This window comes from Hemiscyllium ocellatum, unplaced genomic scaffold (genome assembly GCF_020745735.1).
Source record: "Hemiscyllium ocellatum isolate sHemOce1 unplaced genomic scaffold, sHemOce1.pat.X.cur. scaffold_2701_pat_ctg1, whole genome shotgun sequence".
In the NCBI taxonomy this organism is placed as follows: domain Eukaryota; kingdom Metazoa; phylum Chordata; class Chondrichthyes; order Orectolobiformes; family Hemiscylliidae; genus Hemiscyllium; species Hemiscyllium ocellatum.
The window spans coordinates 46,842-68,813 of NW_026868170.1; the positions used below are offsets into that span (position 1 = coordinate 46,842).

General features: G+C 62.6%; 1 protein-coding gene across 1 annotated transcript in view; it reads right to left on the reverse strand.

Annotated features, from left to right (window-relative positions):
* Positions 1–518, reverse strand: part of LOC132812406 (integrin alpha-D-like) — a gene marked incomplete at both ends in the record, with an annotated part of 34,101 nt that extends 33,583 nt beyond the window's left edge. Inside the window, one exon of the mRNA XM_060822936.1 lies at positions 404–518. Coding sequence (XP_060678919.1) covers positions 404–518 — 115 coding nt within the window. The remainder of the gene's footprint in view (positions 1–403) is intronic.
* Between the last annotated feature and the right edge of the window lie 21,454 nt (positions 519–21,972).

The following is a 21,972-nucleotide window of genomic DNA, read 5'->3' on the forward strand; positions in this document are numbered from 1 at the left end:
CACACACATGCACAAACACACACACTCTCACACAAACACACGCACGCTCACACACATTCACACAAGCTCATGCACACACTCAATCACAGACACACAAACACACACACACAAGCTCTCACACTCCCTCACCCACTCCCACACACAAACACACACACACACTCATTCATACACACACACACACACACGAACACACACAGTCACACACACTCACCTTCACACTCACACTCACACTCACACAGACACACACTCACCCTCACCCAACCCTGACTCCGTATGGTGAATATCCAAGAGTCTATGTAGAGAGAGCTTTACCCGCTTCCTGCACCCCCGTGCTGCCCCTGTCCCTGCTGAGCGCAGTGTACAGGGAGCTTGTCCCTATGCCCTAGAGATGTACAGACAGTACCTTGTGTTCTGGACGGGTATCTGGCGATGTGCTGGAGCTGACCATTGAAGAGGTAACACACACCGTTCTGGTACAGGTTGGTGCCACATTCGTGAGAGAGAGTCGGGCCACAGGCCTGAAACAACAGAGAGAGAGAGGGTCAGTGCTGGGGGAGTGGGCACCGTCAGAGGGTCAGTGCTGAGGAAGAGGGCATTGTTGGAGGGTCAGTGCTGAGGGAGTGGGTTCTGTTGGAGGGTCAATACTGAGGGAGAGTCACACTCTCTGTGCGGAGGGAGTGTCGAACTGTCAGAGGGTCAGTGCTGAGGGAGTGGGAACTGTCGGAGGGTCAGTGCTGAGGGACTGGGCACTGTTGGAGTGTCAGGGCTGAGGGAGCCGGTTCTGTCGGATGGTCAGTGCTGAGGGAGTGGGCACTGTCTGAGGGTCAGTGCTGAGGGAGCGGGCAATGTCGGAGGGTCAGTGCTGAGGGAGTGGGCACTGTCGGGCTGTCAGTGCTGAGGGAGGGGGCACTGTCAGAGGGTCAGTGCTGAGGGAGTGGGCACTCTCGGAGGGTCAGTGCTGAGGGAGCGCCGCACTGTCGGAGGGTCAGTGCTGAGAGAGTGGGCACTGTCTGAGGGTCAGTGCTGAGGGAGTGGGCACTGTCGGAGGGTTAGTGCAGTGGGGGTAGGCACTAACGGAGGGTCAGTGCTGAGGGAGTTCCGCACTGTCGGAGGGTCAGTGCTGAGGGAGTGGGCACTGTCGGAGGGTCAGTGCTGAGGGAGTGGGCAATGTCAGAGGGTCAGTGCTGAAGGAGTGGGCACTATCGGAGTTTCAGTGCTGAGGGAGTGCCGCACTGTCGGAGGGTCAGTGCTGAGGGAATGGGCACTGTCAGAGTGTCAGTGCTGAGGGAGTGGGCACTGTTGGATGGTCAGTGCTGAGGGAGTGGGCACTGTCGGAGTGTCAGGGCTGAGGGAGCCGGTTCTGTCGGATGGTCAGTGCTGAGGGAGTGGGCACTGTCTGAGGGTCAGTGCTGAGGGAGCGGGCAATGTCGGAGGGTCAGTGCTGAGGGAGTGCGCACTGTCGGGCTGTCAGTGCTGAGGGAGGGGTCACTGTCAGAGGGTCAGTGCTGAGGGAGTGGGCACTCTCGGAGGGTCAGTGCTGAGGGAGTGCCGCACTGTCGGAGGGTCAGTGCAGAGAGAGTGGGCACGGTCGGAGGGTCAGTGCTGAGGGAGTAGGCACTCTCGGAAGGTATGTGCTGAGGGAGTGCTGCACTGTCGGAGGGTCAGTGCTGAGGGAGTGGGCACTGTCTGAGGGTCAGTGCTGAGGGAGTGGGCACTGTCGGAGGGTTAGTGCAGTGGGGGTAGGCACTAACGGAGGGTCAGTGCTGAGGGAGTTCCGCACTGTCGGAGGGTCAGTGCTGAGGGAGTGGGCACTGTCGGAGGGTCAGTGCTGAGGGAGTGGGCACTGTCGGAGGGTCAGTGCTGAGGGAGTGGGCAATGTCAGAGGGTCAGTGCTGAAGGAGTGGGCACTATCGGAGTTTCAGTGCTGAGGGAGTGCCGCACTGTCGGAGGGTCAGTCCTGAGGGAATGGGCACTGTTGGATGGTCAGTGCTGAGGGAGTGGGCATTGTCTGAGGGTCAGTGCTGTGGGAATGCGCACTATCGGAGGGTCAGTGCTGAGGGAGTGGGCGCTGTCGGAGGGACAGTGCTGAGGGAGTGGGCGCTGTCGGAGGGTCAGTGCTGAGGGAGTGGGCGCTGACTGAGGGTCAGTGCTGAGGGAGTGGGCGCTGTCGGAGGGTCAGTGCTGAGGGAGTGGGCGCTGACTGAGGGTCAGTGCTGAGGGAGTGGGCACTGTAGGAGGGTCAGGGCTGAGTGAGTGCCGCACTGTCAGATGGTCAGGGCTGAGGGAGTGGGCACTGCAGGAGGGTCAGTGCTGAGGGAGTGGGTACCGACGGAGGGTCAGTGCTGAGGGAGTGGGCACTGTCGGAGGGTCAGTGATGAGGGAGGGGGAACTGTCAAAGGGTCAGTGCTGAGGGAGTGCAGCACTGTCAGAGGGTCAGGGCTGAGTGAGTGCTGCACTGTCAGATGGTCAGGGCTGAGGGAGTGGGCACTGTCGGAGCGTCAGGGCTGAGGGAGTGGGCACTGTCAGAGGGTCAGTGCTGAGGTAGTGGGCACGGTCGGAGGGTCAGTGCTGAGGGAGTGGGCACTGTGGGAGGGTCAGTGATGAGGGCGTGCCGAACTGTCAGAGGGTCAGTGCTGAGGGAGAGGGCACTGCCGGAGGGTCAGTGCTGAGGGAGTGGGCACTGTCGGAGGGTCAGTGCTGAGGGAGTGGGCACTGTCAGAGGGTCAGTGCTGAGGGAGAGGATTCATTCGGTGGGTCAGTGCTAAGGGAGTGCCTCACTGTCGGATGGTCAGTGCTGTGGGAGTGGGCAATGTCAGAGGGTCAGGGCTGAGTGTGTGCCGCACTGTCAGATGGTCAGTGCTGAGGGAGTGGGCACTGTCAGAGCGTCAGCGCTGAGGGGGTGGGCACTGTCGGAGGGTCAGTGCTGAGGGAGTGGGCACTGTCGGAGGGTCAGTGCTGAGGGAGTGGGCACTGTCGGAGGGTCAGTGCAGAGGGAGTGGACACTGTCGGAGGGTCAGGGCTGAGGGAGTGCCGCACTGTCGGAGGATCAGTGCTGAGGGAGCGGGCACTGTCAGAGGGTCAGTGCTGAGGGAGTGGGCACTGTCGGATGGTCAGTGCTGAGGGAGTGGGCACTGTCAGAGTGTCAGGGCTGAGGGAGAGGGATCTGTCGGAGGGTCAGTGCTGAGGGAATGCCGCACTGTCGGAGGGTCAGTGCTGAGGGAGTGGGCACTGTCAGAGGGTCAGTGCTGAGGGAGTGGGCGCTGTCTGAGGGTCAGTGCTGAGGGAGTGGGCACTGTAGGAGGGTCAGTGCTGAGGGAGCGCGCACTGTCGGAGGGTCAGTGCTGATGGAGTGGGAACTGTCGGAGGGTCAGTGCTGAGGGAGTGGGCACTGTCAGAGCGTCAGCGCTGAGGGGGTGGGCACTGTCGGAGGGTCAGTGCTGAGGGAGTGGGCACTGTCGGAGGGTCAGTGCAGAGGGAGTGGACACTGTCGGAGGGTCAGGGCTGAGGGAGTGCCGCACTGTCGGAGGATCAGTGCTGAGGGAGTGGGCACTGTCAGAGGGTCAGTGCTGAGGGAGTGGGCACTGTCGGATGGTCAGTGCTGAGGGAGTGGGCACTGTCGGAGTGTCAGGGCTGAGGGAGAGGGGAACTGTCAAAGGGTCAGTGCTGAGGGAGTGCCGCACTGTCGGAGGGTCAGTGCTGAGGGAGTGGGCGCTGTCTGAGGGTCAGTGCTGAGGGAGTGGGCACTGTAGGAGGGTCAGTGCTGAGGGAGCGCGCACTGTCGGAGGGACAGTGCTGATGGAGTGGGTACTGTCGGAGGGTCAGTGCTGAGGGCGTGGGCACTGTCGGAGGGTCAGTGCTGAGGGAGTGGGCACTGTCAGAGGGTCAGTGATGAGGGAGGGGGGAACTGTCAAAGGGTCAGTACTGAGGGAGTGCCGCATTGTCGGAGGGTCAGTGCTGAGGGAGTGGGCACTGTCGGAGGGTCAGTGCTGAGGGAGTGGGCACTGTCAGAGGGTCAGGGCTGAGGGAATGGGAACTGTGGGAGGGTCAGTGCTGAGGGAGTGGGCACTGTCGGAGGGTCAGTGCTGAGGGAGTGGGCACTGTCGGAGGGTCAGTGCTGAGGGAATGGGAACTGTCGGAGGGTCAGTGCTGAGGGAGTGGGCGATGTTGGAGGGTCAGGGCTAAAGGAGTGGGAACTGTCTGAGTGTCAGTGCTGAGGGAGTGGGCACCGTCGGAGGGTCAGTGCTGAGGGGGTGAGCACTATCGGAGGGTCAGTGCTGTAGGAGTGGGCACTGTTGGAGGGTCAGTGCTGAGGGAGTAGGCACTGTCGGAGGGTCAGTGCTGAGGGAGTGGGCACTGTCAGAGTGTCAGGGCTGAGGGAGTGGGATCTGTCGGAGGGTCAGTGCTGAGGGAGTGCCACACTGTCGGAGGGTAAGTGCTGAGGTAGTGGGCACTGACAGAGGGTCAGTACGGAGGGAGTGGGCACTGTCGGAGGGTCAGTGTAGATGGTGTGCCGCACTGCCGGAGGGTCAGTGCTGAGGGAATGGGCACTGTTGGAGGGTCAGTGCTGAGGGAGTGGACCCTGTTGGCGGGTCAGTGCTGAGGGAGTGGGCACTGTCAGAGGGTCAGTGCTGTGCGAATGGGCCCTGTCGGAGGGTCAGTGCTGAGAGAGTTCCGCGCTGTCGGAGGGTCAGTGCTGAGGGAGTGCCGCAGTGTTGGAGGGTCAGTGCTGAGGGAGTGGGCACTGTCGGAGGGTAAGTGCTGAGGGAGTGCTGTACTGTCAGAGGGGCAGTGCTGAGGGAGTGGGCACTGTAGGAGGGTCAGTGCTGAGGGAGTGTCGCACTGTCAGAGGGTCAGTGCTGAGGGAGTGGGCACTGCCGGAGGGTCAGTGCTGTGGGAGTGGGGACTGTCGGATGGTCAATGCTGAGGGAGTGGGCACTGTCGGAGGGTCAATGATGAGGGAGGGGGCACTGTCAGAGGGTCAGTGCTGAGGGAGAGGGCACTGTCGGAGTGTCAGTGCTGAGTGGGTGAGGACTGTCATAGGGTCAGTGCTGAGGGAGTGGGCACTGTCGATGGGTCAGTGCTGAGGGAGTGGGTACTGTCAGAGGGTCAGGGCTGAGGGAGAGGGTTCTGTTGGTGGGTCAGTGCTGAGTGAGTGCCGCACTGTCAGAGGGTCAGTGCTGAGGAGTGGGCACTGTTAGAGGGTCAGTGCTGTGATAGTGGGCACTGTCGGAGGGTCAGTGCTGACGGGGTGAGCGTTGACGGATGGTCAGTGTTGAGGGAGTGGACACTGTCAGAGGGTCAGTGATGAGGGAGTGGGCACTATCGGAGGGTCAGGGCAGAGGGAGAGGGTTCTGTCGGAGGGTCAGTGCTGAGGGAGTGGGCACTGTCGGAGGGTCAGTGCTGAGGGGGTGAGCGTTGTCGAATGGTCCGTGTTGAGGGAGTGCCGAACTGTCAGAGGGTCAGTGCAGAGGGAGTGGGCACTGTCAGAGGGTCAGTGCTGAGGGAGTGCTCCACTGTCGGAGGGTCAGTGCTGAGGGAGTGGGCACTGTCGGAGGGTCAGTGCTGAGGGAGTGGGCACTGTCAGAGGGTCAGTGCTGAGGGAGTGCTCCACTGTCGGAGGGTCAGTGCTGAGGGAGTGGGCACTGTCGGAGGGTCAGTGCTGAGGGAGTGGGCACTGTCAGAGGGTCAGTGCTGAGGGAGTGCCGCACTGTCGGAGGATCAGAGCTGAGGGAGTGGACACTGTCCGAGGGTCAGTACTGAGGAAGTGGGCAATGTCGGAGGGTCAGTGCTGAGAGAGTGGGCACTGTCAGAGGGTCAGTGCTGAGGGAGTGTCGCACTGTCAGAGGGTCAGTGCTGAGGGAGTGGGCACTGCCGGAGGGTCAGTGCTGTGGGAGTGGGGACTGTCGGATGGTCAATGCTGAGGGAGTGGGCACTGTCGGAGGGTCAATGATGAGGGAGGGGGCACTGTCAGAGGGTCAGTGCTGAGGGAGTGAGCACTTTCGGAGGGTCAGTGCTGAGTGAGTGGGCGCTGTCTGAGGGTCAGTGCTGAGGGAGTGGGCACTGTAGGAGGGTCAGTGCTGAGGGAGTGCGCACTGTTGGAGGGTCAGTGCTGAGGGAGAGCCGCAGTGTCAGAGGGTGAATGCTGAGGGAGTGGGCACTGTCAGAGTGTCAGGGCAGAGGGAGAGGGTTCTGTCGGAGTGTCAGTGCTGAGGGAGTGGGCACTGTCAGAGGGTCAGGGCTGAGGGAGAGGGTTCATTCGGTGGGTCAGTGCTGAGGTAGTGGGCACTGTCGGAGGGTCAGTGCTGAGGGAGAGGGTTCTGTCGGAGGGTCAGTGCTGAGGGAGTGCCGCACTGTCAGAGGTTCAGCGCTGAGGGGTTGGGCACTGTCGGAGGGCCAGTGCTGAGGGAGTGGGCACTGTCGGTGGGTCAGTGTAGAAGGGGTGTGCACTGTCGGAGGGTCAGTGCAGAGGGGGTGGGCACTGTCAGAGTGTCAGGGCAGAGGGAGAGGGTTCTGTTGGAGGGTCAGTGCTGAGGGAGTGCCGCACTGTCAGAGTGCCAGGGCAGAGGGAGAGGGTTCTGTTGGAGGGTCAGTGCTGAGGGAGTGCCGCACTGTCGGAGGGTCAGGGCTGAGGGAGTGGGCACTGTCAGAGTGTCAGGGCAGAGGGAGAGGGTTCTGTTGGAGGGTCAGTGCTGAGGGAGTGGGCACTGTCAGAGTGCCAGGGCAGAGGGAGAGGGTTCTGTCAGAGGGTCAGTGCTGAGGGAGTGCCGCACTGTCGGAGGGTCAGTGCTAAGGGAGTGGGCACTGTCGGAGTGTCAGTGCTGAGGGAGTGGGCACTGTCGGAGGGTCAGTGCTGAGGGAGTGCCGCACTGTCAGAGGTTCAGCGCTGAGGGGTTGGGCACTGTCGGAGGGTCAGTGCTGAGGGAGTGGGCACTGTCGGTGGGTCAGTGCAGAAGGGGTGGGCACTGTCGGAGGGTCAGTGCTGAGGGAGTGGGCACTATCGGAGTGTCAGGGCTGAGGGAGTGGGTACTGTCAGAGTGTCAGGGCAGAGGGAGAGGGTTCTGTCGGAGGGTCTGTGGTGAGGGAGTGCTGCTCTGTTGGAGGGTCAGTGCTGAGGGAGTGGGCACTGTCAGAGTGTCAGGGCAGAGGGAGAGGGTTCTGTCAGAGGGTCAGTGCTGAGGAAGTGCCGCACTGTCAGAGGGTCAGGGCTGAGAGAGTGGGCACTGTCAGAGGGTCAGTGCTGAGAGAGTTCTGCACTGTCGGACGGTCAGTGCTGAGGGCGTGCCGAACTGTCAGAGGGTCAGTGCTGAGGGAGAGGGCACTGTCGGAGGGTCAGTGCTGAGGGAGTGGGCACTGTCGGAGGGTCAGTGCTGAGGGAGTGGGCACTGTCGGAGTGTCAGTGCTGAGGGAGTGGGCACTGTCAGAGGGTCAGTGCTGAGGGAGAGGGTTCATTCGGTGGGTCAGTGCTGAGGGAGTGCCTCACTGTCGGAGGGTCAGTGCTGAGGGAGTGGGCACTGTCGGAGTGTCAGTGCTGAGGGAGTGGGCACTGTCGGAGGGTCAGTGCTGAGGGAGAGGGTTCTGTCGGAGGGTCAGTGCTGAGGGTGTGCCGCAGTGTCAGACGGTGAATGCTGAGGGAGTGCCGCACTGTCGGAGTGCCAGAGCTGAGGGAGCCGGCACTGTTGGAGTGTTAGGGCTGAGGTAGTGGGCACTGTCAGAGGATCAAGTCAGAGGGAGAGGGTTCTGTCAGAGGGTCAGTGCTGAGGGAGTGGGCACTGTCGGTGGGTCAGTGCAGAAGGGGTGGGCACTGTCGGAGGGTCAGTGCAGAGGGGGTGGGCACGGTCAGAGTGTCAGTGTTGAGGGAGTGGGCACGATCGGAGTGTCAGGGCTGAGGGAGTGGGTTCTGTCGGAGGGTCTGTGCTGAGGGAGTGCCGCTCTGTTGGAGGGTCAGTGCTGAGGGAGTGGGCACTGTCGGAGTGTCAGTGCTGAGGGACTGCCGCACTGTCGGAGTGTCAGTGCTGAGGGAGTGCCGCACTGTCGGAGGGTCAGTGCTGAGGGAGTGCCGCACTGTCGGAGGGTCAGTGCTGAGGGAGTGGGCACTGTCGGAGGGTCAGTGCTGAGGTGGTGGGCACTGTCGGAGTGTCAGTGCTGAGGGAGTGGGCACTGTCGGAGTGTCAGTGCTGAGGGAGTGGGCACTGTCGGAGGGTCAGTGCTGAGGGAGTGCCGCACTGTCGGAGGGTAAGTGCTGAGGTAGTGGGCACTGACAGAGGGTCAGTACGGAGGGAGTGCCGCACTTTCGGAGGGTCAGTGCTGAGGGAGTGGGCACTGTCGGAGGGTCAGTACTGAGGGAGAGGGTTCTGTCGGAGGGTCAGTGCTGAGGGAGTGCCGCACTGTCAGAGGTTCAGCGCTGAGGGGTTGGGCACTGTCGGAGGGCCAGTGCTGAGGGAGTGGGCACTGTCGGTGGGTCAGTGTAGAAGGGGTGTGCACTGTCGGAGGGTCAGTGCAGAGGGGGTGGGCACTGTCAGAGTGTCAGGGCAGAGGGAGAGGGTTCTGTTGGAGGGTCAGTGCTGAGGGAGTGCCGCACTGTCAGAGTGCCAGGGCAGAGGGAGAGGGTTCTGTCGGAGGGTCAGTGCTGAGGGAGTGCCGCACTGTCGGAGGGTCAGGGCTGAGGGAGTGGGCACTGTCAGAGTGTCAGGGCAGAGGGAGAGGGTTCTGTTGGAGGGTCAGTGCTGAGGGAGTGGGCACTGTCAGAGTGCCAGGGCAGAGGGAGAGGGTTCTGTCAGAGGGTCAGTGCTGAGGGAGTGCCGCACTGTCGGAGGGTCAGTGCTAAGGGAGTGGGCACTGTCGGAGTGTCAGTGCTGAGGGAGTGGGCACTGTCGGAGGGTCAGTGCTGAGGGAGTGCCGCACTGTCAGAGGTTCAGCGCTGAGGGGTTGGGCACTGTCGGAGGGTCAGTGCTGAGGGAGTGGGCACTGTCGGTGGGTGAGTGCAGAAGGGGTGGGCACTGTCGGAGGGTCAGTGCTGAGGGAGTGGGCACTATCGGAGTGTCAGGGCTGAGGGAGTGGGTACTGTCAGAGTGTCAGGGCAGAGGGAGAGGGTTCTGTCGGAGGGTCTGTGGTGAGGGAGTGCTGCTCTGTTGGAGGGTCAGTGCTGAGGGAGTGGGCACTGTCAGAGTGTCAGGGCAGAGGGAGAGGGTTCTGTTGGAGGGTCAGTGCTGAGGGAGTGCCGCACTGTCGGAGGGTCAGGGCTGAGGGAGTGGGCACTGTCAGAGTGTCAGGGCAGAGGGAGAGGGTTCTGTTGGAGGGTCAGTGCTGAGGGAGTGGGCACTGTCAGAGTGCCAGGGCAGAGGGAGAGGGTTCTGTCAGAGGGTCAGTGCTGAGGGAGTGCCGCACTGTCGGAGGGTCAGTGCTAAGGGAGTGGGCACTGTCGGAGTGTCAGTGCTGAGGGAGTGGGCACTGTCGGAGGGTCAGTGCTGAGGGAGTGCCGCACTGTCAGAGGTTCAGCGCTGAGGGGTTGGGCACTGTCGGAGGGTCAGTGCTGAGGGAGTGGGCACTGTCGGTGGGTCAGTGCAGAAGGGGTGGGCACTGTCGGAGGGTCAGTGCTGAGGGAGTGGGCACTATCGGAGTGTCAGGGCTGAGGGAGTGGGTACTGTCAGAGTGTCAGGGCAGAGGGAGAGGGTTCTGTCGGAGGGTCTGTGGTGAGGGAGTGCTGCTCTGTTGGAGGGTCAGTGCTGAGGGAGTGGGCACTGTCAGAGTGTCAGGGCAGAGGGAGAGGGTTCTGTCAGAGGGTCAGTGCTGAGGAAGTGCCGCACTGTCAGAGGGTCAGGGCTGAGAGAGTGGGCACTGTCAGAGGGTCAGTGCTGAGAGAGTTCTGCACTGTCGGACGGTCAGTGCTGAGGGCGTGCCGAACTGTCTGAGGGTCAGTGCTGAGGGAGAGGGCACTGTCGGAGGGTCAGTGCTGAGGGAGTGGGCACTGTCGGAGGGTCAGTGCTGAGGGAGTGGGCACTGTCAGAGGGTCAGTGCTGAGGGAGAGGGTTCATTCGGTGGGTCAGTGCTGAGGGAGTGCCTCACTGTCGGAGGGTCAGTGCTGAGGGAGTGGGCACTGTCGGAGTGTCAGTGCTGAGGGAGTGGGCACTGTCGGAGGGTCAGTGCTGAGGGAGAGGGTTCTGTCGGAGGGTCAGTGCTGAGGGTGTGCCGCAGTGTCAGACGGTGAATGCTGAGGGAGTGCCGCACTGTCGGAGTGCCAGAGCTGAGGGAGCCGGCACTGTTGGAGTGTTAGGGCTGAGGTAGTGGGCACTGTCAGAGGATCAAGTCAGAGGGAGAGGGTTCTGTCAGAGGGTCAGTGCTGAGGGAGTGGGCACTGTCGGTGGGTCAGTGCAGAAGGGGTGGGCACTGTCGGAGGGTCAGTGCAGAGGGGGTGGGCACGGTCAGAGTGTCAGTGTTGAGGGAGTGGGCACGATCGGAGTGTCAGGGCTGAGGGAGTGGGTTCTGTCGGAGGGTCTGTGCTGAGGGAGTGCCGCTCTGTTGGAGGGTCAGTGCTGAGGGAGTGGGCACTGTCGGAGTGTCAGTGCTGAGGGACTGCCGCACTGTCGGAGTGTCAGTGCTGAGGGAGTGCCGCACTGTCGGAGGGTCAGTGCTGAGGGAGTGCCGCACTGTCGGAGGGTCAGTGCTGAGGGAGTGGGCACTGTCGGAGGGTCAGTGCTGAGGTGGTGGGCACTGTCGGAGTGTCAGTGCTGAGGGAGTGGGCACTGTCGGAGTGTCAGTGCTGAGGGAGTGGGCACTGTCGGAGGGTCAGTGCTGAGGGAGTGCCGCACTGTCGGAGGGTAAGTGCTGAGGTAGTGGGCACTGACAGAGGGTCAGTACGGAGGGAGTGCCGCACTTTCGGAGGGTCAGTGCTGAGGGAGTGGGCACTGTCGGAGGGTCAGTACTGAGGGAGTGCCGCACTGTCGGAGGGTAAGTGCTGAGGGAATGGGCACTGTTGGAGGGTCAGTGCTGAGGGAGTGGACCCTGTTGGCGGGTCAGTGCTGAGGGAGTGGGCACTGTCAGAGGGTCAGTGCAGTGCGAATGGGCCCTGTCGGAGGGTCAGTGCTGAGGGAGTGCCGCAGTGTTGGAGGGTCAGTGCTGAGGGAATGGGCACTGTCGGCGGATCAGGGCTGAGGGAGTGAGCACTGTCAGAGGGTCAATGCTGAGGGAGTGGGCACTGTCGGAGGGTCAGTGCTGAGGTGGTGGGCACTGTCGGAGTGTCAGTGCTGAGGTAGTGGGCACTGACGATGGGTCAATGCTGAGGGAGTGGGCACTGTCGGAGGGTCAGTGCTGAGGTGGTGGGCACTGTCGGAGTGTCAGTGCTGAGGTAGTGGGCACTGACAGACGGTCAGTACGGAGGGAGTGCCGCACTTTCGGAGGGTCAGTGCTGAGGGAGTGAGCACTGCCGGAGGGTCAGTGCTGAGGGAGTGAGCACTGCCGGAGGGTCAGTGCTGAGGGAGTGGGCACTGTCAGAGGGTCAATGCTGAGGGAGTGGGCACTGTCGGAGGGTCAGTGCTGAGGGAGTGAGCACTGCCGGAGGGTCAGTGCTGAGGGAGTGGGCACTGTCAGAGGGTCAATGCTGAGGGAGTGGGCACTGTCGGAGGGTCAGTGCTGAGGTGGTGGGCACTGTCGGAGTGTCAGTGCTGAGGTAGTGGGCACTGACAGAGGGTCAGTACGGAGGGAGTGCCGCACTTTCGGAGGGTCAGTGCTGAGGGAGTGGGCACTGTCGGAGGGTCAGTGCTGAGGGAGTGCCGCACTGTCGTAGGGTAAGTGCTGAGGTAGTGGGCACTGACAGAGGGTCAGTACGGAGGGAGTGGGCACTGTCGGAGGGTCAGTGTAGATGGTGTGCCGCACTGCCGGAGGGTCAGTGCTGAGGGAATGGGCACTGTTGGAGGGTCAGTGCTGAGGGAGTGGACCCTGTTGGCGGGTCAGTGCTGAGGGAGTGGGCACTGTCAGAGGGTCAGTGCAGTGCGAATGGGCCCTGTCGGAGGGTCAGTGCTGAGAGAGTTCCGCGCTGTCGGAGGGTCAGTGCTGAGGGAGTGCCGCACTGTCGGAGGGTCAGTGCTGAGGGAGTGGGCACTGTCGGAGTGTCAGTGCTGAGGGAGTGGGCACTGTCGGAGGGTCAGTGCTGAGGGAGAGGGTTCTGTCGGAGGGTCAGTGCTGAGGGTGTGCCGCAGTGTCAGACGGTGAATGCTGAGGGAGTGCCGCACTGTCGGAGTGCCAGAGCTGAGGGAGCCGGCACTGTTGGAGTGTTAGGGCTGAGGTAGTGGGCACTGTCAGAGGATCAAGTCAGAGGGAGAGGGTTCTGTCAGAGGGTCAGTGCTGAGGGAGTGGGCACTGTCGGTGGGTCAGTGCAGAAGGGGTGGGCACTGTCGGAGGGTCAGTGCAGAGGGGGTGGGCACGGTCAGAGTGTCAGTGTTGAGGGAGTGGGCACGATCGGAGTGTCAGGGCTGAGGGAGTGGGTTCTGTCGGAGGGTCTGTGCTGAGGGAGTGCCGCTCTGTTGGAGGGTCAGTGCTGAGGGAGTGGGCACTGTCGGAGTGTCAGTGCTGAGGGACTGCCGCACTGTCGGAGTGTCAGTGCTGAGGGAGTGCCGCACTGTCGGAGGGTCAGTGCTGAGGGAGTGCCGCACTGTCGGAGGGTCAGTGCTGAGGGAGTGGGCACTGTCGGAGGGTCAGTGCTGAGGTGGTGGGCACTGTCGGAGTGTCAGTGCTGAGGGAGTGGGCACTGTCGGAGTGTCAGTGCTGAGGGAGTGGGCACTGTCGGAGGGTCAGTGCTGAGGGAGTGCCGCACTGTCGGAGGGTAAGTGCTGAGGTAGTGGGCACTGACAGAGGGTCAGTACGGAGGGAGTGCCGCACTTTCGGAGGGTCAGTGCTGAGGGAGTGGGCACTGTCGGAGGGTCAGTACTGAGGGAGTGCCGCACTGTCGGAGGGTAAGTGCTGAGGGAATGGGCACTGTTGGAGGGTCAGTGCTGAGGGAGTGGACCCTGTTGGCGGGTCAGTGCTGAGGGAGTGGGCACTGTCAGAGGGTCAGTGCAGTGCGAATGGGCCCTGTCGGAGGGTCAGTGCTGAGGGAGTGCCGCAGTGTTGGAGGGTCAGTGCTGAGGGAATGGGCACTGTCGGCGGATCAGGGCTGAGGGAGTGAGCACTGTCAGAGGGTCAATGCTGAGGGAGTGGGCACTGTCGGAGGGTCAGTGCTGAGGTGGTGGGCACTGTCGGAGTGTCAGTGCTGAGGTAGTGGGCACTGACGATGGGTCAATGCTGAGGGAGTGGGCACTGTCGGAGGGTCAGTGCTGAGGTGGTGGGCACTGTCGGAGTGTCAGTGCTGAGGTAGTGGGCACTGACAGACGGTCAGTACGGAGGGAGTGCCGCACTTTCGGAGGGTCAGTGCTGAGGGAGTGAGCACTGCCGGAGGGTCAGTGCTGAGGGAGTGAGCACTGCCGGAGGGTCAGTGCTGAGGGAGTGGGCACTGTCAGAGGGTCAATGCTGAGGGAGTGGGCACTGTCGGAGGGTCAGTGCTGAGGGAGTGAGCACTGCCGGAGGTTCAGTGCTGAGGGAGTGGGCACTGTCAGAGGGTCAGTGCTGTGCGAATGGGCCCTGTCGGAGGGTCAGTGCTGAGAGAGTTCCGCGCTGTCGGAGGGTCAGTGCTGAGGGAGTGCCGCAGTGTTGGAGGGTCAGTGCTGAGGGAGTGGGCACTGTCGGAGGGTAAGTGCTGAGGGAGTGCTGTACTGTCAGAGGGGCAGTGCTGAGGGAGTGGGCACTGTAGGAGGGTCAGTGCTGAGGGAGTGTCGCACTGTCAGAGGGTCAGTGCTGAGGGAGTGGGCACTGCCGGAGGGTCAGTGCTGTGGGAGTGGGGACTGTCGGATGGTCAATGCTGAGGGAGTGGGCACTGTCGGAGGGTCAATGATGAGGGAGGGGGCACTGTCAGAGGGTCAGTGCTGAGGGAGAGGGCACTGTCGGAGTGTCAGTGCTGAGTGGGTGAGGACTGTCATAGGGTCAGTGCTGAGGGAGTGGGCACTGTCGATGGGTCAGTGCTGAGGGAGTGGGTACTGTCAGAGGGTCAGGGCTGAGGGAGAGGGTTCTGTTGGTGGGTCAGTGCTGAGTGAGTGCCGCACTGTCAGAGGGTCAGTGCTGAGGAGTGGGCACTGTTAGAGGGTCAGTGCTGTGATAGTGGGCACTGTCGGAGGGTCAGTGCTGACGGGGTGAGCGTTGACGGATGGTCAGTGTTGAGGGAGTGGACACTGTCAGAGGGTCAGTGATGAGGGAGTGGGCACTATCGGAGGGTCAGGGCAGAGGGAGAGGGTTCTGTCGGAGGGTCAGTGCTGAGGGAGTGGGCACTGTCGGAGGGTCAGTGCTGAGGGGGTGAGCGTTGTCGAATGGTCCGTGTTGAGGGAGTGCCGAACTGTCAGAGGGTCAGTGCAGAGGGAGTGGGCACTGTCAGAGGGTCAGTGCTGAGGGAGTGCTCCACTGTCGGAGGGTCAGTGCTGAGGGAGTGGGCACTGTCGGAGGGTCAGTGCTGAGGGAGTGGGCACTGTCAGAGGGTCAGTGCTGAGGGAGTGCTCCACTGTCGGAGGGTCAGTGCTGAGGGAGTGGGCACTGTCGGAGGGTCAGTGCTGAGGGAGTGGGCACTGTCAGAGGGTCAGTGCTGAGGGAGTGCCGCACTGTCGGAGGATCAGAGCTGAGGGAGTGGACACTGTCCGAGGGTCAGTACTGAGGAAGTGGGCAATGTCGGAGGGTCAGTGCTGAGAGAGTGGGCACTGTCAGAGGGTCAGTGCTGAGGGAGTGTCGCACTGTCAGAGGGTCAGTGCTGAGGGAGTGGGCACTGCCGGAGGGTCAGTGCTGTGGGAGTGGGGACTGTCGGATGGTCAATGCTGAGGGAGTGGGCACTGTCGGAGGGTCAATGATGAGGGAGGGGGCACTGTCAGAGGGTCAGTGCTGAGGGAGTGAGCACTTTCGGAGGGTCAGTGCTGAGTGAGTGGGCGCTGTCTGAGGGTCAGTGCTGAGGGAGTGGGCACTGTAGGAGGGTCAGTGCTGAGGGAGTGCGCACTGTTGGAGAGTCAGTGCTGAGGGAGAGCCGCAGTGTCAGAGGGTGAATGCTGAGGGAGTGGGCACTGTCAGAGTGTCAGGGCAGAGGGAGAGGGTTCTGTCGGAGTGTCAGTGCTGAGGGAGTGGGCACTGTCAGAGGGTCAGGGCTGAGGGAGAGGGTTCATTCGGTGGGTCAGTGCTGAGGTAGTGGGCACTGTCGGAGGGTCAGTGCTGAGGGAGAGGGTTCTGTCGGAGGGTCAGTGCTGAGGGAGTGCCGCACTGTCAGAGGTTCAGCGCTGAGGGGTTGGGCACTGTCGGAGGGCCAGTGCTGAGGGAGTGGGCACTGTCGGTGGGTCAGTGTAGAAGGGGTGTGCACTGTCGGAGGGTCAGTGCAGAGGGGGTGGGCACTGTCAGAGTGTCAGGGCAGAGGGAGAGGGTTCTGTTGGAGGGTCAGTGCTGAGGGAGTGCCGCACTGTCAGAGTGCCAGGGCAGAGGGAGAGGGTTCTGTTGGAGGGTCAGTGCTGAGGGAGTGCCGCACTGTCGGAGGGTCAGGGCTGAGGGAGTGGGCACTGTCAGAGTGTCAGGGCAGAGGGAGAGGGTTCTGTTGGAGGGTCAGTGCTGAGGGAGTGGGCACTGTCAGAGTGCCAGGGCAGAGGGAGAGGGTTCTGTCAGAGGGTCAGTGCTGAGGGAGTGCCGCACTGTCGGAGGGTCAGTGCTAAGGGAGTGGGCACTGTCGGAGTGTCAGTGCTGAGGGAGTGGGCACTGTCGGAGGGTCAGTGCTGAGGGAGTGCCGCACTGTCAGAGGTTCAGCGCTGAGGGGTTGGGCACTGTCGGAGGGTCAGTGCTGAGGGAGTGGGCACTGTCGGTGGGTCAGTGCAGAAGGGGTGGGCACTGTCGGAGGGTCAGTGCTGAGGGAGTGGGCACTATCGGAGTGTCAGGGCTGAGGGAGTGGGTACTGTCAGAGTGTCAGGGCAGAGGGAGAGGGTTCTGTCGGAGGGTCTGTGGTGAGGGAGTGCTGCTCTGTTGGAGGGTCAGTGCTGAGGGAGTGGGCACTGTCAGAGTGTCAGGGCAGAGGGAGAGGGTTCTGTCAGAGGGTCAGTGCTGAGGAAGTGCCGCACTGTCAGAGGGTCAGGGCTGAGAGAGTGGGCACTGTCAGAGGGTCAGTGCTGAGAGAGTTCTGCACTGTCGGACGGTCAGTGCTGAGGGCGTGCCGAACTGTCAGAGGGTCAGTGCTGAGGGAGAGGGCACTGTCGGAGGGTCAGTGCTGAGGGAGTGGGCACTGTCGGAGGGTCAGTGCTGAGGGAGTGGGCACTGTCGGAGTGTCAGTGCTGAGGGAGTGGGCACTGTCAGAGGGTCAGTGCTGAGGGAGAGGGTTCATTCGGTGGGTCAGTGCTGAGGGAGTGCCTCACTGTCGGAGGGTCAGTGCTGAGGGAGTGGGCACTGTCGGAGTGTCAGTGCTGAGGGAGTGGGCACTGTCGGAGGGTCAGTGCTGAGGGAGAGGGTTCTGTCGGAGGGTCAGTGCTGAGGGTGTGCCGCAGTGTCAGACGGTGAATGCTGAGGGAGTGCCGCACTGTCGGAGTGCCAGAGCTGAGGGAGCCGGCACTGTTGGAGTGTTAGGGCTGAGGTAGTGGGCACTGTCAGAGGATCAAGTCAGAGGGAGAGGGTTCTGTCAGAGGGTCAGTGCTGAGGGAGTGGGCACTGTCGGTGGGTCAGTGCAGAAGGGGTGGGCACTGTCGGAGGGTCAGTGCAGAGGGGGTGGGCACGGTCAGAGTGTCAGTGTTGAGGGAGTGGGCACGATCGGAGTGTCAGGGCTGAGGGAGTGGGTTCTGTCGGAGGGTCTGTGCTGAGGGAGTGCCGCTCTGTTGGAGGGTCAGTGCTGAGGGAGTGGGCACTGTCGGAGTGTCAGTGCTGAGGGACTGCCGCACTGTCGGAGTGTCAGTGCTGAGGGAGTGCCGCACTGTCGGAGGGTCAGTGCTGAGGGAGTGCCGCACTGTCGGAGGGTCAGTGCTGAGGGAGTGGGCACTGTCGGAGGGTCAGTGCTGAGGTGGTGGGCACTGTCGGAGTGTCAGTGCTGAGGGAGTGGGCACTGTCGGAGTGTCAGTGCTGAGGGAGTGGGCACTGTCGGAGGGTCAGTGCTGAGGGAGTGCCGCACTGTCGGAGGGTAAGTGCTGAGGTAGTGGGCACTGACAGAGGGTCAGTACGGAGGGAGTGCCGCACTTTCGGAGGGTCAGTGCTGAGGGAGTGGGCACTGTCGGAGGGTCAGTACTGAGGGAGAGGGTTCTGTCGGAGGGTCAGTGCTGAGGGAGTGCCGCACTGTCAGAGGTTCAGCGCTGAGGGGTTGGGCACTGTCGGAGGGCCAGTGCTGAGGGAGTGGGCACTGTCGGTGGGTCAGTGTAGAAGGGGTGTGCACTGTCGGAGGGTCAGTGCAGAGGGGGTGGGCACTGTCAGAGTGTCAGGGCAGAGGGAGAGGGTTCTGTTGGAGGGTCAGTGCTGAGGGAGTGCCGCACTGTCAGAGTGCCAGGGCAGAGGGAGAGGGTTCTGTCGGAGGGTCAGTGCTGAGGGAGTGCCGCACTGTCGGAGGGTCAGGGCTGAGGGAGTGGGCACTGTCAGAGTGTCAGGGCAGAGGGAGAGGGTTCTGTTGGAGGGTCAGTGCTGAGGGAGTGGGCACTGTCAGAGTGCCAGGGCAGAGGGAGAGGGTTCTGTCAGAGGGTCAGTGCTGAGGGAGTGCCGCACTGTCGGAGGGTCAGTGCTAAGGGAGTGGGCACTGTCGGAGTGTCAGTGCTGAGGGAGTGGGCACTGTCGGAGGGTCAGTGCTGAGGGAGTGCCGCACTGTCAGAGGTTCAGCGCTGAGGGGTTGGGCACTGTCGGAGGGTCAGTGCTGAGGGAGTGGGCACTGTCGGTGGGTCAGTGCAGAAGGGGTGGGCACTGTCGGAGGGTCAGTGCTGAGGGAGTGGGCACTATCGGAGTGTCAGGGCTGAGGGAGTGGGTACTGTCAGAGTGTCAGGGCAGAGGGAGAGGGTTCTGTCGGAGGGTCTGTGGTGAGGGAGTGCTGCTCTGTTGGAGGGTCAGTGCTGAGGGAGTGGGCACTGTCAGAGTGTCAGGGCAGAGGGAGAGGGTTCTGTCAGAGGGTCAGTGCTGAGGAAGTGCCGCACTGTCAGAGGGTCAGGGCTGAGAGAGTGGGCACTGTCAGAGGGTCAGTGCTGAGAGAGTTCTGCACTGTCGGACGGTCAGTGCTGAGGGCGTGCCGAACTGTCAGAGGGTCAGTGCTGAGGGAGAGGGCACTGTCGGAGGGTCAGTGCTGAGGGAGTGGGCACTGTCGGAGGGTCAGTGCTGAGGGAGTGGGCACTGTCAGAGGGTCAGTGCTGAGGGAGAGGGTTCATTCGGTGGGTCAGTGCTGAGGGAGTGCCTCACTGTCGGAGGGTCAGTGCTGAGGGAGTGGGCACTGTCGGAGTGTCAGTGCTGAGGGAGTGGGCACTGTCGGAGGGTCAGTGCTGAGGGAGAGGGTTCTGTCGGAGGGTCAGTGCTGAGGGTGTGCCGCAGTGTCAGACGGTGAATGCTGAGGGAGTGCCGCACTGTCGGAGTGCCAGAGCTGAGGGAGCCGGCACTGTTGGAGTGTTAGGGCTGAGGTAGTGGGCACTGTCAGAGGATCAAGTCAGAGGGAGAGGGTTCTGTCAGAGGGTCAGTGCTGAGGGAGTGGGCACTGTCGGTGGGTCAGTGCAGAAGGGGTGGGCACTGTCGGAGGGTCAGTGCAGAGGGGGTGGGCACGGTCAGAGTGTCAGTGTTGAGGGAGTGGGCACGATCGGAGTGTCAGGGCTGAGGGAGTGGGTTCTGTCGGAGGGTCTGTGCTGAGGGAGTGCCGCTCTGTTGGAGGGTCAGTGCTGAGGGAGTGGGCACTGTCGGAGTGTCAGTGCTGAGGGACTGCCGCACTGTCGGAGTGTCAGTGCTGAGGGAGTGCCGCACTGTCGGAGGGTCAGTGCTGAGGGAGTGCCGCACTGTCGGAGGGTCAGTGCTGAGGGAGTGGGCACTGTCGGAGGGTCAGTGCTGAGGTGGTGGGCACTGTCGGAGTGTCAGTGCTGAGGGAGTGGGCACTGTCGGAGTGTCAGTGCTGAGGGAGTGGGCACTGTCGGAGGGTCAGTGCTGAGGGAGTGCCGCACTGTCGGAGGGTAAGTGCTGAGGTAGTGGGCACTGACAGAGGGTCAGTACGGAGGGAGTGCCGCACTTTCGGAGGGTCAGTGCTGAGGGAGTGGGCACTGTCGGAGGGTCAGTACTGAGGGAGTGCCGCACTGTCGGAGGGTAAGTGCTGAGGGAATGGGCACTGTTGGAGGGTCAGTGCTGAGGGAGTGGACCCTGTTGGCGGGTCAGTGCTGAGGGAGTGGGCACTGTCAGAGGGTCAGTGCAGTGCGAATGGGCCCTGTCGGAGGGTCAGTGCTGAGGGAGTGCCGCAGTGTTGGAGGGTCAGTGCTGAGGGAATGGGCACTGTCGGCGGATCAGGGCTGAGGGAGTGAGCACTGTCAGAGGGTCAATGCTGAGGGAGTGGGCACTGTCGGAGGGTCAGTGCTGAGGTGGTGGGCACTGTCGGAGTGTCAGTGCTGAGGTAGTGGGCACTGACGATGGGTCAATGCTGAGGGAGTGGGCACTGTCGGAGGGTCAGTGCTGAGGTGGTGGGCACTGTCGGAGTGTCAGTGCTGAGGTAGTGGGCACTGACAGACGGTCAGTACGGAGGGAGTGCCGCACTTTCGGAGGGTCAGTGCTGAGGGAGTGAGCACTGCCGGAGGGTCAGTGCTGAGGGAGTGAGCACTGCCGGAGGGTCAGTGCTGAGGGAGTGGGCACTGTCAGAGGGTCAATGCTGAGGGAGTGGGCACTGTCGGAGGGTCAGTGCTGAGGGAGTGAGCAATGCCGGAGGGTCAGTGCTGAGGGAGTGGGCACTGTCAGAGGGTCAATGCTGAGGGAGTGGGCACTGTCGGAGGGTCAGTGCTGAGGTGGTGGGCACTGTCGGAGTGTCAGTGCTGAGGTAGTGGGCACTGACAGAGGGTCAGTACGGAGGGAGTGCCGCACTTTCGGAGGGTCAGTGCTGAGGGAGTGGGCACTGTCGGAGGGTCAGTGCTGAGGGAGTGCCGCACTGTCGTAGGGTAAGTGCTGAGGTAGTGGGCACTGACAGAGGGTCAGTACGGAGGGAGTGGGCACTGTCGGAGGGTCAGTGTAGATGGTGTGCCGCACTGCCGGAGGGTCAGTGCTGAGGGAATGGGCACTGTTGGAGGGTCAGTGCTGAGGGAGTGGACCCTGTTGGCGGGTCAGTGCTGAGGGAGTGGGCACTGTCAGAGGGTCAGTGCAGTGCGAATGGGCCCTGTCGGAGGGTCAGTGCTGAGAGAGTTCCGCGCTGTCGGAGGGTCAGTGCTGAGGGAGTGCCGCACTGTCGGAGGGTCAGTGCTGAGGGAGTGGGCACTGTCGGAGTGTCAGTGCTGAGGGAGTGGGCACTGTCGGAGGGTCAGTGCTGAGGGAGAGGGTTCTGTCGGAGGGTCAGTGCTGAGGGTGTGCCGCAGTGTCAGACGGTGAATGCTGAGGGAGTGCCGCACTGTCGGAGTGCCAGAGCTGAGGGAGCCGGCACTGTTGGAGTGTTAGGGCTGAGGTAGTGGGCACTGTCAGAGGATCAAGTCAGAGGGAGAGGGTTCTGTCAGAGGGTCAGTGCTGAGGGAGTGGGCACTGTCGGTGGGTCAGTGCAGAAGGGGTGGGCACTGTCGGAGGGTCAGTGCAGAGGGGGTGGGCACGGTCAGAGTGTCAGTGTTGAGGGAGTGGGCACGATCGGAGTGTCAGGGCTGAGGGAGTGGGTTCTGTCGGAGGGTCTGTGCTGAGGGAGTGCCGCTCTGTTGGAGGGTCAGTGCTGAGGGAGTGGGCACTGTCGGAGTGTCAGTGCTGAGGGACTGCCGCACTGTCGGAGTGTCAGTGCTGAGGGAGTGCCGCACTGTCGGAGGGTCAGTGCTGAGGGAGTGCCGCACTGTCGGAGGGTCAGTGCTGAGGGAGTGGGCACTGTCGGAGGGTCAGTGCTGAGGTGGTGGGCACTGTCGGAGTGTCAGTGCTGAGGGAGTGGGCACTGTCGGAGTGTCAGTGCTGAGGGAGTGGGCACTGTCGGAGGGTCAGTGCTGAGGGAGTGCCGCACTGTCGGAGGGTAAGTGCTGAGGTAGTGGGCACTGACAGAGGGTCAGTACGGAGGGAGTGCCGCACTTTCGGAGGGTCAGTGCTGAGGGAGTGGGCACTGTCGGAGGGTCAGTACTGAGGGAGTGCCGCACTGTCGGAGGGTAAGTGCTGAGGGAATGGGCACTGTTGGAGGGTCAGTGCTGAGGGAGTGGACCCTGTTGGCGGGTCAGTGCTGAGGGAGTGGGCACTGTCAGAGGGTCAGTGCAGTGCGAATGGGCCCTGTCGGAGGGTCAGTGCTGAGGGAGTGCCGCAGTGTTGGAGGGTCAGTGCTGAGGGAATGGGCACTGTCGGCGGATCAGGGCTGAGGGAGTGAGCACTGTCAGAGGGTCAATGCTGAGGGAGTGGGCACTGTCGGAGGGTCAGTGCTGAGGTGGTGGGCACTGTCGGAGTGTCAGTGCTGAGGTAGTGGGCACTGACGATGGGTCAATGCTGAGGGAGTGGGCACTGTCGGAGGGTCAGTGCTGAGGTGGTGGGCACTGTCGGAGTGTCAGTGCTGAGGTAGTGGGCACTGACAGACGGTCAGTACGGAGGGAGTGCCGCACTTTCGGAGGGTCAGTGCTGAGGGAGTGAGCACTGCCGGAGGGTCAGTGCTGAGGGAGTGAGCACTGCCGGAGGGTCAGTGCTGAGGGAGTGGGCACTGTCAGAGGGTCAATGCTGAGGGAGTGGGCACTGTCGGAGGGTCAGTGCTGAGGGAGTGAGCACTGCCGGAGGTTCAGTGCTGAGGGAGTGGGCACTGTCAGAGGG